The sequence below is a fragment of the Camelus ferus genome, chromosome 31, assembly GCF_009834535.1.
Source record: "Camelus ferus isolate YT-003-E chromosome 31, BCGSAC_Cfer_1.0, whole genome shotgun sequence".
NCBI lineage: Eukaryota > Metazoa > Chordata > Mammalia > Artiodactyla > Camelidae > Camelus > Camelus ferus.
Window position 1 is genome coordinate 10224486 of NC_045726.1, and position 15332 is coordinate 10239817.

Below are 15332 nucleotides of genomic sequence, written 5' to 3' on the forward strand. Positions count from 1 at the left end.
GAATCTGCTCTCATTCATCGATGTGGCAAACGGCTACTGTACATTTCCTACCGCCAGGCTCTGAGCTGAACGAGTTTATAGGTGAACGCTGATGAGGTTTCAGTCATTAGAGAAAGGGGGGCAAACTTGGATTTTCTGAGAGCTTACTGTGCGCCAGGCACCACGCTTGGAGCCTTGCACAGGTCATTTCACTGAGTCTACAAGACCGCCCTAGGCGTTGTCCCCACACCGCAGTTGGGGAAATGCCCTCAGAGAGGCTGGGAGACTTTCTTAAGGTCATTCAGGTGGAAGGAAGAGCCTGTGTGGACCACACGCCATTCCAAGCTCTCTACACCTCTTGCTGTATTTCACTGATGCTGTGATGCACATTTTAACGTCTCTGAAACCTGGAAGCATGTAGCAGTTGGTGTAACTTGCCGTCGGTACTGGCCAAGCTTTTTCCTTCTTCGTAGCATAGCAAATAGTGATGGTCCTTAGGAAGACTGGCATCTTAGATTTGATGAACTACTGGCTCCCCCTTACAGAGAGCCAGCGGCAGGGTCAGAACTCGCACCCAGGTCTGTCTGGCTTCAAACCTTTTCGTGCTAGTGGGAAAGTGGACACAGATGATGGGACACAGGGCTGAGACACTCCCTAGAGACCTCTCCACCTACGGAGCTCCACAGCAGGGCCACCTGCCCACAAAGCCTTGACCATCCCTTGGTTTCCTCTGCTCCCCTTCACCCTCCTCCCTGGCAGGCTGCCTGCTTCCCACCAGGTCTCAAACGGTGGAGAGGGATCCAGCCGTCCTGCTCCTTGGTGTTAACCCAGATGAGTTGGAAACATGTCCATCCAAAAATCTGCACAAGAATGTTTCTCATAGCTTTATTCATAATTGACAAAATTTAGAAGCCACCAAGAGGTCCTTCAGTGGGTGAATGGATAAATACACTGTGGTACATCCAGACAATGGAATATTTATTATTCGGAGCTAAAAAGAAATGAGCTATCAAGCTGTGAAGTGACATGGAGGAGTCTTTAAATGCAAATTACTAACTGAAAGAAGCTAACCTGAAGAGGCTACGCACTGTACGATTCTAACTAGATGATGTTCTGGGAAAGGCAGAACTAGGGAGGCAGCAAGAAGGTCAGCGGTCGCCAGGGGTTACAGGGTGGGGAAGGGTGAGGTAGGCAGAGCACAGAGGATTTGGGGGGCAGTGAAACTATTCTGTCTGAGACCATGCTGGTGGAGACATGTCCTCACACATTTGTCCAGACTTACAGGAGGGACAGCACCAAGAGTGAACCCTGGTGTAAAGGATCGACTCAGGGTGATCGCGATGTGTCAGTGCAGGTTCACGGGTCACCTCAAGTGTAGCCTCACGGGCGGGGTAGTGACCCTGTGCTGCTCCCGGCAGGTGGCCTGGAAGCCGTGATGGTCCGGCTGGTGAACGGCTCGGGCCCGCACCAGGGCCGCGTGGAGGTGTACCACGACCGGCGCTGGGGCACCGTGTGCGATGACGGCTGGGACAAGAAGGACGGGGACGTGGTGTGTCGCATGCTGGGCTTCCCCAGCGCCGAGGACGTGCACCGGACAGGCGCAGTTCGGACAAGGTAGGGCGCGTGGAGGAAAAGGCGGTGGGGGGAGGGCCCGGGAGTCCTTGGGCAGCAGTCCTGGGAGTGTCACCTGATCTCTGCCCCAGTACTTGCCCCAGCCGGAAGCTCACCTCCCCAGGCAAGCCGCTCTACCTTCAGACTGCTCTGATTACTAGGACATTCTTCCCTTCCTTGAATTGATTCCTTTCTCTTTTTGTTTCCTGTCAGATCCCTGACTGGCCCCTGTTCTCAGCCCTGCGTCACAGGGCTCGCATGTGCCCTGGTCCATTTTTGCCACTACTTAATGCTTATATAGCGTCCCTTGTGTGCCAGCTCGGTTCTAAACACGCTCCAAGTGTTCGCTTGTGTAATCCTCACAACACTAGGAAGTAAGCATTGATATCATCCCTACTTTCCAAATGAGGAAATGGTGGCACAGAGAGGTTGAATAACTTGCCCAAGGTCACACAGCTAGCACGTGGCAGAGCCTGGATTCAGACCCATGCAGGTGGCTTATCCACTCTGCTGGACGTCCTGCGCCTCTTGGAGTCTTTTTTTCTGCAGATGGATATCTCCAAATACTTCATCTCGTCCTCAGAGGACAAGACTTTGAAAGCCTTCACCATTTCGGTTGCTTCCTTTAAGACCCTAAAGCACATCTCCTTTCCTATAGACGGTACAAGAGACTTTGAGGGAGGGGCGCAGACCCTTCCTGGACAGACAGCTGATTTGAACCATCCATCCCATTGCTGTTGCAAAGAAGATGCCACAGGATGCTGTGCCCCAGCTCCGGTCTTTATCCACAGCGCCGCGCTAGTTCTCTGTGTTAGTCTGCTCAGCTGCTGGAACAAATGCCCCAGCCTGTGGGCTTGAGCAACAGACATTTATCGTCTCCTGGTTCTGGAGGCTGGAAGTCCAAGATGTGTTGGCAGATCTGGTTTCTCCTGGTGCCTCTCTCCTTGGCTTGTAGATGGACACTTCCCTCTGTGTCCTCACCTAGGCGTCCCTCTGTGGGGGTCTGTGTCCCTTCCTCTTTAAGGACACTAATCATATTGGATCAGAGCCCACCCTGATGACCTCATTTATCCTTGCTCACCTCTTTAAAGGGCCTGTGTCCAAAGACAGTTCACATGCTGAGGTCCTGGGGGTTAGGACTTCCAGGGATTTGTGGGGGGGGGGCACACTTCAGCCCGGAATGCCCTGTACCTTGGTGTGCTTGCTGTGGCCACCTGCTCCTGAGGCTGATATGAGGGTCTACATGCAAACTGAGACCGCTGGCCCACACCCACTAGCACGTGCTGAGTGTCCCCAGCATCACATACTGTCACACTCGTATACAAATGTTCACCATCAGACATGCTCTGTCCTCCATCAGACCTCGAACTTGGAGAAGCTGTGTCGGCTCACAGCTAAAACAATGGTCCTGCCATTGCACCTGAGCGCAGCACTCCCCACGCTTGTGTCACCGTGTGCTGCCCCGGCGTGTGCTCTTGTTGCCTCTCCCCGGGTCTCGGTGTTCCTGTCTGTAACTTAAAGGGGCTCGCAGACTCTTTGATGTGCTTTCCAGCTTGGGCCCCCTGGCGTTTGAAATGCTCCTGCTCACCTGTCACAGGGACCTGAGTTCTGGCAGGTGTGGGGAGGGATTTGGACTGGCTCACTCATACTTGGTTGCCAGGTCCCCTGGTGACCCGTGGAGGGACAGCTGGCCCTGCTGTAGGGGCTCCTTGTGTCATGGAGTGTTTGCTGTCTGGCCTGAGATGGGGGCGGCCCAGCCCACTGTACTGAGTGGCCAAGGGACTCATGGTGAGAGGAGGGGTGTCCTTTCGGATGGGGACTCACTCAGAGCCAAGTCATCTCCACTGACCGTGGAGACCTCCACTCCTCCCAGCTGCCTTTCTCCTCATCTCCACCGTGGGCTTCCACAATTCATGCTTAGAATCTTGTCCCTTAGATCTCAGTCACTGTTGTGGACTAAATGGGCCCACCCCCACATTCATATGTTGAAATGCTGACCCACCATGTGATGGTATTAGGAGGTAGGGGCCTTTGGAGGTGATGAGATCACGAGCCGAGCCCTCATGATGGGACTAGTGTCCCTATAAAAGGAACCCCAGAGCGCTCCCTGCACCTCCTTCTGTGAGGACACACAGAGAGGTCAGTAGCCTACAAGCCAGAAGACGGCCCCCCTAGAACCGGTCCAGGCTGGCACCTTGATCTTGGACTTCCAGCCTCCAGAACCGTGAGAAATAATTCTCTGTTGTTTACAAGCCACCCAGTCTGAGTAGACTAAGACAGTTGCGCTCACTGAAGTGACTTATGAAATCTGTTGTGACAGCTGGCAGAGAGCATCCGATTGACCCCACACATCCTGGTCTCTGCTTAAAGGCCAGTGCACGGGGAGTTCAAAGGGTCCAGCTCCACAGAGGGCAGCCCACCGGGAGAGACCATCTTCCTCCCACCTGAAGCTGTGTGCTGGGTCTCTGCCTGTTTTCATCCAGAAAAACTGCCATTTTTGCTTGCACGAGGGACAGGAACAGTAGGAACAGTCCTCACTTTTCCATTTTTGGCTCCAATGAGGATTTCTCCCTAATAAGTGGGAGTAAAACCTTTTGGGGGAAAGATCATGAACCCTTTTAGAGAAGCTATGTTGGGGAGTTTGAATGCCATGGGCAGTGTTAGCCTGAAAGTCTTCCATTCTCCATTGAGGTTTGTATTGCATGGCATCAGGGGAAGCTCTGCAGTGGCCACTCGAGTCTTTAAACCAGTTGGGGGAAGCCAGGCTCGATTTCATGTCCGCCTCAGATTTGCACCGTTATTTCCCCATCATCGTCTGAGAACTTAGGTCATGTGATGTCTGAGACCTGAACAGGTGGGTGGGCCAGGTGTTACTCCTAGGTACACGGAGGAAAACGGGGACCGGGGAAGGGAAGGGACCGCCCCTTCCAGGCTTGCCTGGTGCCCATTCTCCTAGCCCCGCTGCACTCCCTTCTTCCCAGGGCAGCTTCTGGCACCTTCTGTGGGCAGGCACGGGCTCAGCCCTGGGGCAGAGTTGAGTCAACCTAGCCTCTGACCTCAGCACGTTCCATTTAGAGGGGGAGGCAGACGTGTTCATAGATTCTACACGTCGGGAGGGCTATTATGCTGTAGGAGCTATGGGGCGGGGGAGGGGATGCCCGCGTCTCCTGGGGAGGGGGCCGGGGAGCTGTGCATCAGAGCCGGACGACCCCATGACCACAAACTCCCATCACACAGGTGCCCTGACTCCCAGTCGGCTCGCCCTCAGCCTCAGCCCCCAGCCCCTCGGCCCCGCCCGCCACGGGCTCTGTTTCTCTCCTGGATGTGCCAGCCAGGACTGCAGGCCTGTCCCTCCTCCCCTCCTCACACCCTCCCCCGTACCGTATCTGGTGGGTCCCCGGCTCCTACAGACTCTACCAGTGTCAACCTCTCTGGTCCCAGGACTCTCCTCCTCTTTGTCCTCACTGCTCTTGCCTTAGGCGCTCGGGCTGGGTAGAGCAGTGGTTAGGAGCTCCGGCCCTGGATCAGAGCAGCTAGCATCCTGTAACTGCCACGTACTAGCGGTGACCTGGAGCGATTCTTAACCTCTCCAGGCTTCAGTCCTTCCACTTTTGCAGAGTGATTGCAAATGTGAGACGAGATCACGTGGGGAGAGCAGTGAGCTCAGTGCAGCCCTACGGTGCGCATTTATCTGCCACACGGTAGGTGGAGGTGGGTGTGGGAGCAGCTGTCACTTCCCTGAGCTGCTTCTGGCACTGCTGCCCCCCTCCCTCTCCAGGGTGGCTCACGTTGCCTTCCTCCCCCTCCTGGCTGCCAGGGATCTTTCTAAAAGGGGCTCCTCCTTGGGTCACTCCGCTGCCTGGTACTCAGCAGTCTTGCTCTCAGGATCAACTTTGGTTTCCTTTGCTTAGTTCCCAAGGCCCATCCTGATGTGCCTTCTGCATCCTTCCGCCCCAGGTGTCCCTTCACGGTCTCTGAGCTCTCACAGCTGTTTCCCCGTCTCTGTATGGTCTCACATGCTGTTCCTTAAGTCTAGAATGCCTTTCCCTCCTCTTCACCTTGCTAATTCCTCTTCAGCTTTTAAAGTCAGCTCAATTATCACCTCCTGTGAGGAGCTTTGCTGGCTCCTTCCAGCCCCCCTCTGCCCCCACCCCTGATGGAGATACCCCAGCCCGTTCCCATGGCGTTTTCTCGGCATCCCTCACAAGCTGCTGATCTCTGAGGTATGTGGGAACAACTTGAGAGCAGAGCTCCAAACCCCAGAACTGTGCCTTGGACATGATAGGGACCGGATAACTGTGGGAGGGAGGAGGGTGGGCCAGGAGTAGGGGGCGAGGAAAAGGAAGGAAGGAACTTCTGTGCCTGCCTACAAGTGTTGTATAAGAAACAAGAAACTGCCAAGCACTGGCAGTGCTCTCAGTGGTCTGGCACCATACAAGTTTTCCTGGATAGGGCTCAATAATCAAATGATCAGTTTCCCTGGGAAAAAAGCAAAGGAAAGACTCAAATGAGAAAGACTTGGAGAGATATATATATATATATTTTTAATTTTAAATTGGTCCAAGAGCTGTTGGAGGAGGAGTGAGTACAGATAGAAAAGTACAGAAGAGTGAGTACAGAAAAGAAAAGATGGGGGCTGATGGCTGGAAGGGTGTCCAGGAGGAGTTGGCAGGGGGTGAGATCTTTAGAGCACAGCTGGGAATTGGTCCTGGACCTGCGAAGGAGATCTTTCTGTAAGACAGGCAAGAAGAGGTGAGGGGGGGTACAAACGCACATGGATTTGTAGGTGGGAGTGGGCAGGTGGAATTGGGAGTGTTCACTTCTAATCATATTGTTATTACAATTTTTGCCCTTTCTGTCTAAGATAAAATTCAAATTCTGGGAGGTGGCTTAGACCAAGGATCAGCAAACATTAAAGGGCCAAGAAGTAAATATTTTAGGCTTTGTGGGCCAGGTGGTCTGTCTAACAACCACTCAGCTCTGCGGTTGTAGTGTGAAAGCAACCATGGGCAAAATGGAATCGAGTGGGAGAGCTGTGTTCCAATAAAACTTTATTGACAAAAGTGGGCAGGGGCTGAATTGGGTTTGCCACCTCCTGGCTTGACGATCTGTGCTGTGCACTGTGTACTGTGGTTCTCTGGAGGACAGGGACTGGACTGGCTGGATGTCAGAGGTCTGGGTCATGATCTTGCCCCCTTAATACTTGTGGGCCAAGTCACTTCATCTTTCTGGGGCCTCAGTTTTCCTCTCTCTTAAATATCTGTTTGCGAGCCATCCTGTCTGCTTCTGTGTGAGGGTCTGCTGTCAGCCTGTAGGAGTCAGTGTAACTCATTCCTTCTGTTAATATTACTCAGAATAAACATACAGCAACTCAAATATTAGTTCCATGGAGCAGAGATTTTTGTTCTTTTTTGTCTCTGTTTTTTTAAATACAATTTTGAAAAGTTGCTTTCCATTTAGAGTTATTATAAAATGTTGGCTTTATTCCCCGTGTTGTACATACATTCTTGAGCCTGTCTTACACCCAGTAGTCTGTTACCTCCCACTCTCCCTGACCTCTGTAGTGCACCCCCACTGGTAACCACGAGTTCTCTGTATCTGTGAGTCTGCTTCTTTTTTTGTTATATTCCCTAGTTTGTTGTATTTTTTATATTCCACATATAAGTGGTATTACACAGTATTTGTCTTTCTCTGCCTGACTTCACTTAGCATAATGCCCTCCAAGTCCATCCATGTTGCTGCCAATGACAAAATTTCATTCTTTTATATGGCTGAGTAGTGTTCCATGGTGTGTGTATAATATATATACACTGCATCTTCTTTATATATAATGTATACCCTATCTATCTTTAACTGTTGATGGATATTTAGGTTGTTTCCATATCTTGGCAGTTATAAATAATGCTGGTATGAACATTTATCTTTTCGAATTAGTGTTTTTGTTTTTTTCGGATACGTACTCAGGAGTGGAATCACTGGGTCATATGGTCGTTCAATTTTCAGTTTTTTGAGAAATATCCACACTGTTTTCCACAATGGCTGCACCAATTTATATTCCCACCAACAATTTTTTTTTTAAATCATTTTTCATTCACTGATGTAGGGCAGACACCCAGAATAGTGCTGAGCATGGAATAGGCCCTCAAATATTTGTTGAATGACTGAATGATAAGGAGGAAATAAAATCTGCACCTACTCATCGCAACGCTATCACCTCCCACCATCCCCTAGTGCTCCAAGTGTCAGAAGACCTGGGCTCTCGTCCTAATTTTTGCCTCCTCAGGATAAAATATCATCCTGTTTCTTCATCAAATGCCACCCTGTTTCATCATTTTTCTGACTGTCACGTGGGGAGCAGAGTACCTCCCGCTCCTCCCCGCTTACCCGGTAGGGCTGTTTCGGCGCTCACAGACGGAACCTGGATGGAGCCGCGGACCTCCTCTAGAGCGGGCTCTTCAGACCTGAGTGCATGCGGGCGATCTTGTTAAAATGGAGACCCTAATCAGGTCTGGGTGGGCCCAAGACTCTGCATTGCTAATGAGCTCCCAGGTGCTACTGACCTCCTGGTCCTCCGGCCACACTTTGAGTATCAGATGTCAGCGCTAAAGCTAAAGTGATGATAAAAGTCATAGGAGTTCTAGCTTCTCTGATGTGGCGAGGAACAGAGATGGTCTGCGGGTTGATTGGTCCCTCAGCGGTACCCCAGTGACAACAGATACTCAGTGTCACTGCTTTCACGACCCCGTTGTCATCTTATTAGCTCCTCCGTGACCGAACGTTACCAGGGCCCGCTGGCCAAACACCAGCTAGGCTTGCTTTGGAGTCTTCGTGATCCTAGATACGCATTTGGGCCGGTAACCCTGGGCTGGTTCTGTTTTTGTCAGTCTCCTCCTTTGCTTCTTTATTTGTTTTGGGTGTGACTAATCCCACAGAGCTCTTGGGCTTATAGCCTTTTCCTGGGTAATTTGTAAACTGATGTGTTTTCCAGGAGACATTTAATCTGAGAATTTCGCTCAGCCTCAAAGGGCTTATTGTGTAAGAGACACACTGTATCCGGCCAGGGAAGAGGCTCTGGTGAAGAAAAACATCCAAGAAGACAGCGGAAGGAGGCCTCTCCTCCCAGCTCTGTCCCCAAATCCACTGCTTGGCAATCCCATGACAACAGACGCTGAAAATCTCAGCATAACAAAATATGTCTAAACCACTTCGTTCATGCAGGAGATTTAGTGGGGACCAAAATGGTTTAGATGTTCCCTGGATGTTCTTTGTAAAGGGATTTCCCATGCAGTCCAAGGGCGAGTGACGGTTTTCAGGTTTTAGTACTCAGTCTTGACAATTCCTCTAAAAAGAGATTATCTGGCTACTGAGAGATTGGACAGGGAGGAGACGGGGCTGGGGTCAGGGTACAGTGCTAATCTCTCAGATACTGTTTTGAAGCATTTCAAAACTCTTTAAAATACGGGAACTATTAACTCATTTAACTTGCTCAGTTTGACGCAGTAATGTTGGAACCCAGTTTATATGACCTTTAACCCCATGATTTGGGGGGCCAGCTCATAGACATGACAAGTCAGGATGCTGGAGTGTCCAACCATCCTGGTTTACCCAGAACCAACCCAGTTTTTGCACAGAAAGTCTCATATCCCAGGAATCCCTTCCCAGTTTTAAAATGGAAATGGTCCTGCTCCATGGGGCTCCAAGATTTGTCCTGCTTATTGCAAAGCCCTCCTTCTTCCACTGCACTGCTGCTTCTCAAACCTCAGTGCATAGTCACTTGGTTCAAATATACGTTCTGGTTCAGTGGATCCTGAGTGGGACCCGAGGTTCCGGCTTCCTAACCAGCTGTGGGTAGTTGCTGCTGCTGCTGGTCCAGGACCACACTGAGTAGTGAAGCTCTGAGCCGCTGCTTCCAGGGGAGCCCCGAAGCTCCCACTGTCGGTGATCTGGCTTGGCCGTCAGCCCAGGGAGCCCACCAGAACCAAGGTGATGGCCCTGCTGGTTCATCAGCGGGGGCTCTAGGTGACTTCTAGTGTAGCCCACTCCCTTCTCCACTGACCGCCCCCAACCCCAAACAAGCCCTCTCCATTCCCCTGCAGCTTCACCCAGCTGTCCTTTCCCTTGACGTTCACTGAGGGATCTCAATGCCAAGTTTATGTCTCTTGAGGCTTAGGAACAATCCTGGGAAAGCCAACCAAAGACGTCCCTGCACAGATACCTTCAGACCAACAGGCTGATCCCCTTAGGAGCTGAGTGAACAGGGCAGGATAAACAGGCAGACAAAACTCAGCTAGATTGTCTTAGGGACCCTGTGTTTTGGGGACTGACTTAATTACTTACAATTAGGGATACTTCTGCCGGTCATTAAATGTATGTCTGATTATAATAAACTGGGGTCCCGTGTCATTCCAGTAACCAGTTTTAGGCTCATAGAATGGGACCATCTGCTCTAAATTTCAGAAGAGTGGAGGTCATGTTAGCACTGACATACTGGTTATGGGGCTCTGGATCCGTCCACCCCAGGGTCTATCTGGCACTTGCCCTCTGGTTAGGCCCTGCTCGAATAGGCATCAACACACACTGCAAGATATCCTATCTCAAAAGCTGTGATGTGTCTCGTATAAAGAGTGAGTTCAGACTCTGCCACTTACAAGCTGAGCAGCCTTGCACCAATTGCTTTCTGAACCTCAGTTTTCCTATCTATAAAAAGGGTTTATTAATACCTATCTCACAGCACCATGGTGAGAATGGAGGAAAATCGTATGTGTAAGATGCCTGTTACTCAGTAAATTCCACCATCTCCACGATTAATTATCCTTAGTCTGCCTTCAAGAAACTGATCCTGGAAAAGAAAGAAATGTTTGGTCTTGGTGGATTGGAGAAGGCAGATGGGAGCCACTAGATTTGAGAACTGACAGCAGAGCTCAGCACAGCCAGGTCATGGACAGACACAGCAACGCCCCTGTTCTGTCCTGCTCTCCTGCACATCAGCTAAGAGAGCGTGTTGACTTGTCTCCACAGGCACAGGGAGGATTTGGATGGATGATGTCGCCTGCAAGGGCACAGAGGAAACCATCTTCCGCTGCAGCTTCTCCAAGTGGGGGGTGACGAACTGCGGACATGCTGAGGATGCCGGAGTGACGTGCAAGAGACACTGAAACTGGGCACAGCCCGAGGTCCGGGCCCTGCTGCCGAGCCTCCTTCCTGCGTTCCTGGCGTGGGGGCATCGCTCAGGGCTACCCGGACCCTGCCTCTGCCCTCCCCGTCCAGCACCCCCTTCCCCCCGTTCCCATCCCAGGACCGTGGTAGCCTGCATCCTTCTCCTCTTAGGCATCTGCTCCAAAGTACAACTCTGGGATCTACTGCCCGTCTCCTTCCTGCTCCAGGGGTTCCTGGTCAACCGGATTGCCATTTTGCCTAGTCTTCTAAACACCGTGCATCAAGCCTCAGTGTCTGTGTTCCCTGTGGTCCATAAGTTAGACGAACGCTGAGAGTGGGTTGGAGGCAAATGCAGCCGTGAAGATGGGAGGGAGGCATCACAGATCCTTGACTCTTCAGATCATTCCCCAACCTCAGGCTGAGAGTTTTGACCTCTTCTTTCCCAGCAAGAGACAATGCTGAATGATTCACATTTCCCTCTTTATTCTGCCTCTGCACAGCGTTTGTTAGCTTGGGGAAGGGACATGGAGGAGAGGCCAGCTGTAGGAGGGAGAGGGAAATGCGGGTCTCCTGCAGGAACCAGTCTTCCTGGAGACGGGGAGTGAAATGAACCATTGCTGAATGACAACCATGTGTGCGACATAGTATCTTGGGTGCTAAATTCACTGATCACGCCGCAGCATTCCTACAAGTCACCCAAGTGTTAGCCTGGGTACGACTTCACCTCCAGGTAGCACTCAACTGACCCATTCACCTGGCCTGCCAGTCAGAGTGAGAGTGACTCAGACCCTTGTTTCCACCTGAACTTCCGTGTGTCTGCTAGGTTTGAGCCAGGAGCCTGGGTGTAGGACATGGGTGACTAGACGGTTACATACTCCAAACCCTACGGTGTGTGAGTGCAAGGTCGGACGTGACTGGCTTCCAAGGAGGCCATCCGCAGAGGAGGAGAGCTGATGTGGAGGGTGACATGGGGGCTGTCTTGGTTAAACTGAGACCAGCCCTCAGTCATCCGGCAGCCAGGGTTAAAGCACGTGGCCTGTCTCAGAGCTGTCTGGAGGTAATGGTACTGACTGAACCTCCTGGGCCTCTTTGGGTGCGAGCCTGTGATCAGGAGAACACGTGTCCTTCTGGGTCCCGTACGAGTGGAAGGAAATGAGGGTTCCTTATAACGTCTGGGGGAAGAAGGGGCTCTGGGCCTCTGCACGTCTTCAATCTGCACCCCCTTCCTAGTGATGGGGAGCTCATACCCTGCTTTTGACGTGAGAAGGAGGTCAAACTGGGCCATACATGTATTCTAGGACTGGGGAGCGACATGGTAGCGAGTGAGCGCAGACCCACCTCCCTTGGGGGAGACACAAACTCACAGTCAGGCCTCAGATACGCAATCACCGGTCCTATCTGGTGAGCATCAGCTTGCGTGGGGCCCTCTGGGTGTAACACCTGCGCCGATACATGTTACCGGTTGTTCTTTGCTTACAATATGCTTGTTCTTCGTTAGTGTGCTAATGACCGGAGACTCTCCTTCTGACCGATGGCTATGTTTACATAACACGCATGTACTCATGCATCTTTTCCAGGGCCCATGTATGTATGCATATATAAACATAGCACACTTTACTTTATAGCGCAGCACATTTGCCAAGTTTGCATTAAACGAAGAAAATGCTAAAGGTGAAAAGATGTCACATGGAGCGACATGAATTCCCATCTATTCTGGCCAAGAATCTAGTTCCTCCCATCAACGAAGACCCACGTAACTTTTCTACTTGGTCTCTCCATTTGAGAAAACACAAGTCTTGTTTTCCAGCAAATAAACACAGTGGTGATAAGTGAACCTTAAAAGTCTACTGGTTTACATACCTACTTAAGAGGACATGGAAATCGCCATGGACCTGTATTTCAGGGACTAAAGGATATTAGGCCAGGCCTAAAATACATTAGACCTTTTGTAAGAAAGATTTTCAATAAAGCAAAAAAACAAAAACAAAAACAAAACAAACTTGTCACTAACAGGCTTTGTCTCACATTCTTTTTCATGGAAACCCAGTGAGCGTGGGGAGGGCTGGTGAGAACTGGATGGGCTGATCACTTTTCAGTGGGGACGGGTAGAATGGGTAGCTTATGAGAAGCTGCCTTAATACCAGTGGGGTACCGTGAACACCGTCTGGACCAAGAACATGGAGGCACATGATGTCTTTAGCCTTATTAGGTAACCTGAGGAAAAGGTCCCAAGCAACAGAAAAATAATCAAGGCCCAGCTTGTAGGAGAATTGCTTCTGTATTCATTAAAGGAAGGAACATGTATGTCTTCACATCTCCAGAATTCTTCCTTGGGAATGTGACGTGCTCTCCTCCGGAGTTCCATTCACATGTAAGAAGGTCGTGCAGAGTTGGGTACAAGGTGTGTGAAGTCGCTGGGTCTCACCACCTAATGAGCGGCAGGAACTCCCAGGACCCGGGCAGTGGGTGGGGACAGCCCAGGCCACCACGTAGTCCTGGCCACATGCTCGTAGCTGCACCTCTGGGAAAACCTCGTGGCCCCAGGCTTGCCATGCACCGTAATAATTGGCCAGAGGAAGTCAACAGGGAAAAGTGGACTTCTTGGGCAAGCAGCAAGGAAAGCCTGGTGATCCCCACCCCCAATCCCTGTGGTTCCCAATCTGTATCCAGGCCCATGGAGAAGGGCCCTGGACCTTCTCCTCTCTAATGTCTACAAAGTACTGCTTTTCCCACATCTGAAATGCCTGAGAACGGACCTTCGGGGCCTCCGTGTGCGGTGTAAGCCAGCCACTCTGGCGGACTTGAATCACGGGGAGGGACTGACACCGTTCCCCCCCACTGGCGCCCCTTGGTTTCTTCAGCACCATTTTTTATAATTATTCTAACATTCCTATAAAATATCAATTGTGTGAATTGCCTATCTTCCTCTTCTTAGGACAACTCTCCCACCGTCTGTAGAACACCCTTCTCTTCCTTCCTTCACACTCTTGGCTTTCAGTAACATTTATACATTTTTACTTTTTTTAGTGGAGGGACTGGAGATTGAACCCAGTACCCTGCAGAGGCTAAGCACGCGCTTTACCATCGAGCCGTGCCCTGCCCCCACCCCACCCTTTACTTTTGGGAGCTGAGATGGGTTCTGCCCGACTGGAGCTTTGTTATTTAATCCTCTCCACCAGCTCAACCCCAGCTCAGAGTGGACCAAGGAGCTTTCCAGGAGGACTTTCAGTTCCCCGGAGAATCCTCCCACCCTAGCTTTCTGGAACTTTCTCTGAGGAGCTCCCTACCCTCGGATCCTGTGCCCTGCAGATTCCAGCCCACTTGGCCTTCCCACCCCCAGCCTCTGTCTCCTCACCTCAGCGCCATCCCGGCTGAGCTTGGCCGGGGCAGGCTCCAAAGTCTGAAAACACCTTGTCGAGTATTTGGGGCAATTTTCTCGTTCTGGTGAGTACTCTCTCGTGGCCCAAAGCGGAAGTCCTCCCTGTGGGTGTGTCCTGGTGGGAGAGAGTCGTAGTAGGGAAGAGCCATCGTGGGGACCGCCCCGCACAGCGAGGAGCTGGCAGGGACCAGCTCTGCGGAGAGACACTTCGCTGGGGGCGCGGGGGCCGTCCCCTGCACAGTCGCTCACGGCCCCCGCTCACACTCCTTCCAAAGACCAGCTCCCCGAGGCTCTTGCTTGGTTCTCCTTAATACTTGGCTGAGTTAAGCTAAAGATGAGAAACAAGGAAGTAATTTCAGAAAAAGACAAACAGTTTTAAAACAGACAACCCTCCAAATGGAAGTCTTAGATCTCTCAGTAAGTACTTGAGTTGTGGTCCCCGAGAGCTGGTAGCAATGTCCTGGCTCCTTGCCTGGCCCGCTTCCCTTTCAGCCCCTGCCTGTGTCCACACCGTGGGTGCTTTCTTACTTCCCATCTTGTCCTCAATGAGTAGAAAAAGAGCGTGCTGGCTTTGTCGCCCTTGGGGACTCCAGTCACTGGGACTGAGGGAAGACCTCATCTTTCTGCAGCTGACGGATGAAGGTGACTTGAACAGGCACAACGAACCACCTTTCTCTCCGGGTAGAAACCCGTGCCCCTCCCACGGGATCTTGCTCTTCATTCATTTGCATATTCACTTAGTATGAATTTATCCAGTCTCTGCCAGTTTGTGCAAGGCCCGTACTGGGCACTGGAGGCATAGGACCAGACTGATTTGGTCCCTGCCTTGGTGATGCTTACATTCTAGCTCTGTATCCTTTTCACAGGCTTTCAGTATGACATTAACAACACAAGAGCAATAATATCTAATGACAGGAAATGCCCAGGTGACAGGGACACCTTGGCTGCTTGCCAAGCTACTCCTACAAAACACAAATAGCTCAATTGTTTAAAAAAAATTTCATTGCTAGCAACTTAACAACAGCATAGGTGGCTCTGGTTATGCAAATAATCGACACAGGAAATGGTGGTGATTAAACACAAAGTACATGTGCCCGTTCATTCAAAATAGCAGCAGATAAGCAGACATATCGTATGTCGGAAACAGTAAATGTCCCTTGAGCATTTACTGCGGGGCAGGCTCTGCGGGCTTTACCAGAATGAACCC

General features: G+C 51.2%; 1 protein-coding gene and 1 long non-coding RNA gene across 2 annotated transcripts in view; one reads left to right on the forward strand and one right to left on the reverse strand.

Moving 5' to 3' along the window:
- Positions 1-12756, forward strand: part of SCARA5 (scavenger receptor class A member 5) — a 96170-nt gene extending 83414 nt beyond the window's left edge. Inside the window, 3 exon segments of the mRNA XM_032471043.1 lie at positions 1398-1576; positions 1578-1593; positions 10609-12756. Coding sequence (XP_032326934.1) covers positions 1398-1576; positions 1578-1593; positions 10609-10745 — 332 coding nt within the window. The 3' untranslated portion in view covers positions 10746-12756.
- A 21-nt stretch (positions 12757-12777) lies between these two features.
- On the reverse strand, positions 12778-14751 carry LOC116660796. Its single transcript, XR_004316432.1, has 3 exons — positions 14654-14751; positions 14102-14240; positions 12778-13174 (listed from the first exon to the last, which is right to left on the reverse strand). It is a non-coding gene; the product is annotated as an uncharacterized LOC116660796 (long non-coding RNA).
- Positions 14752-15332: the final 581 nt, after the last annotated feature.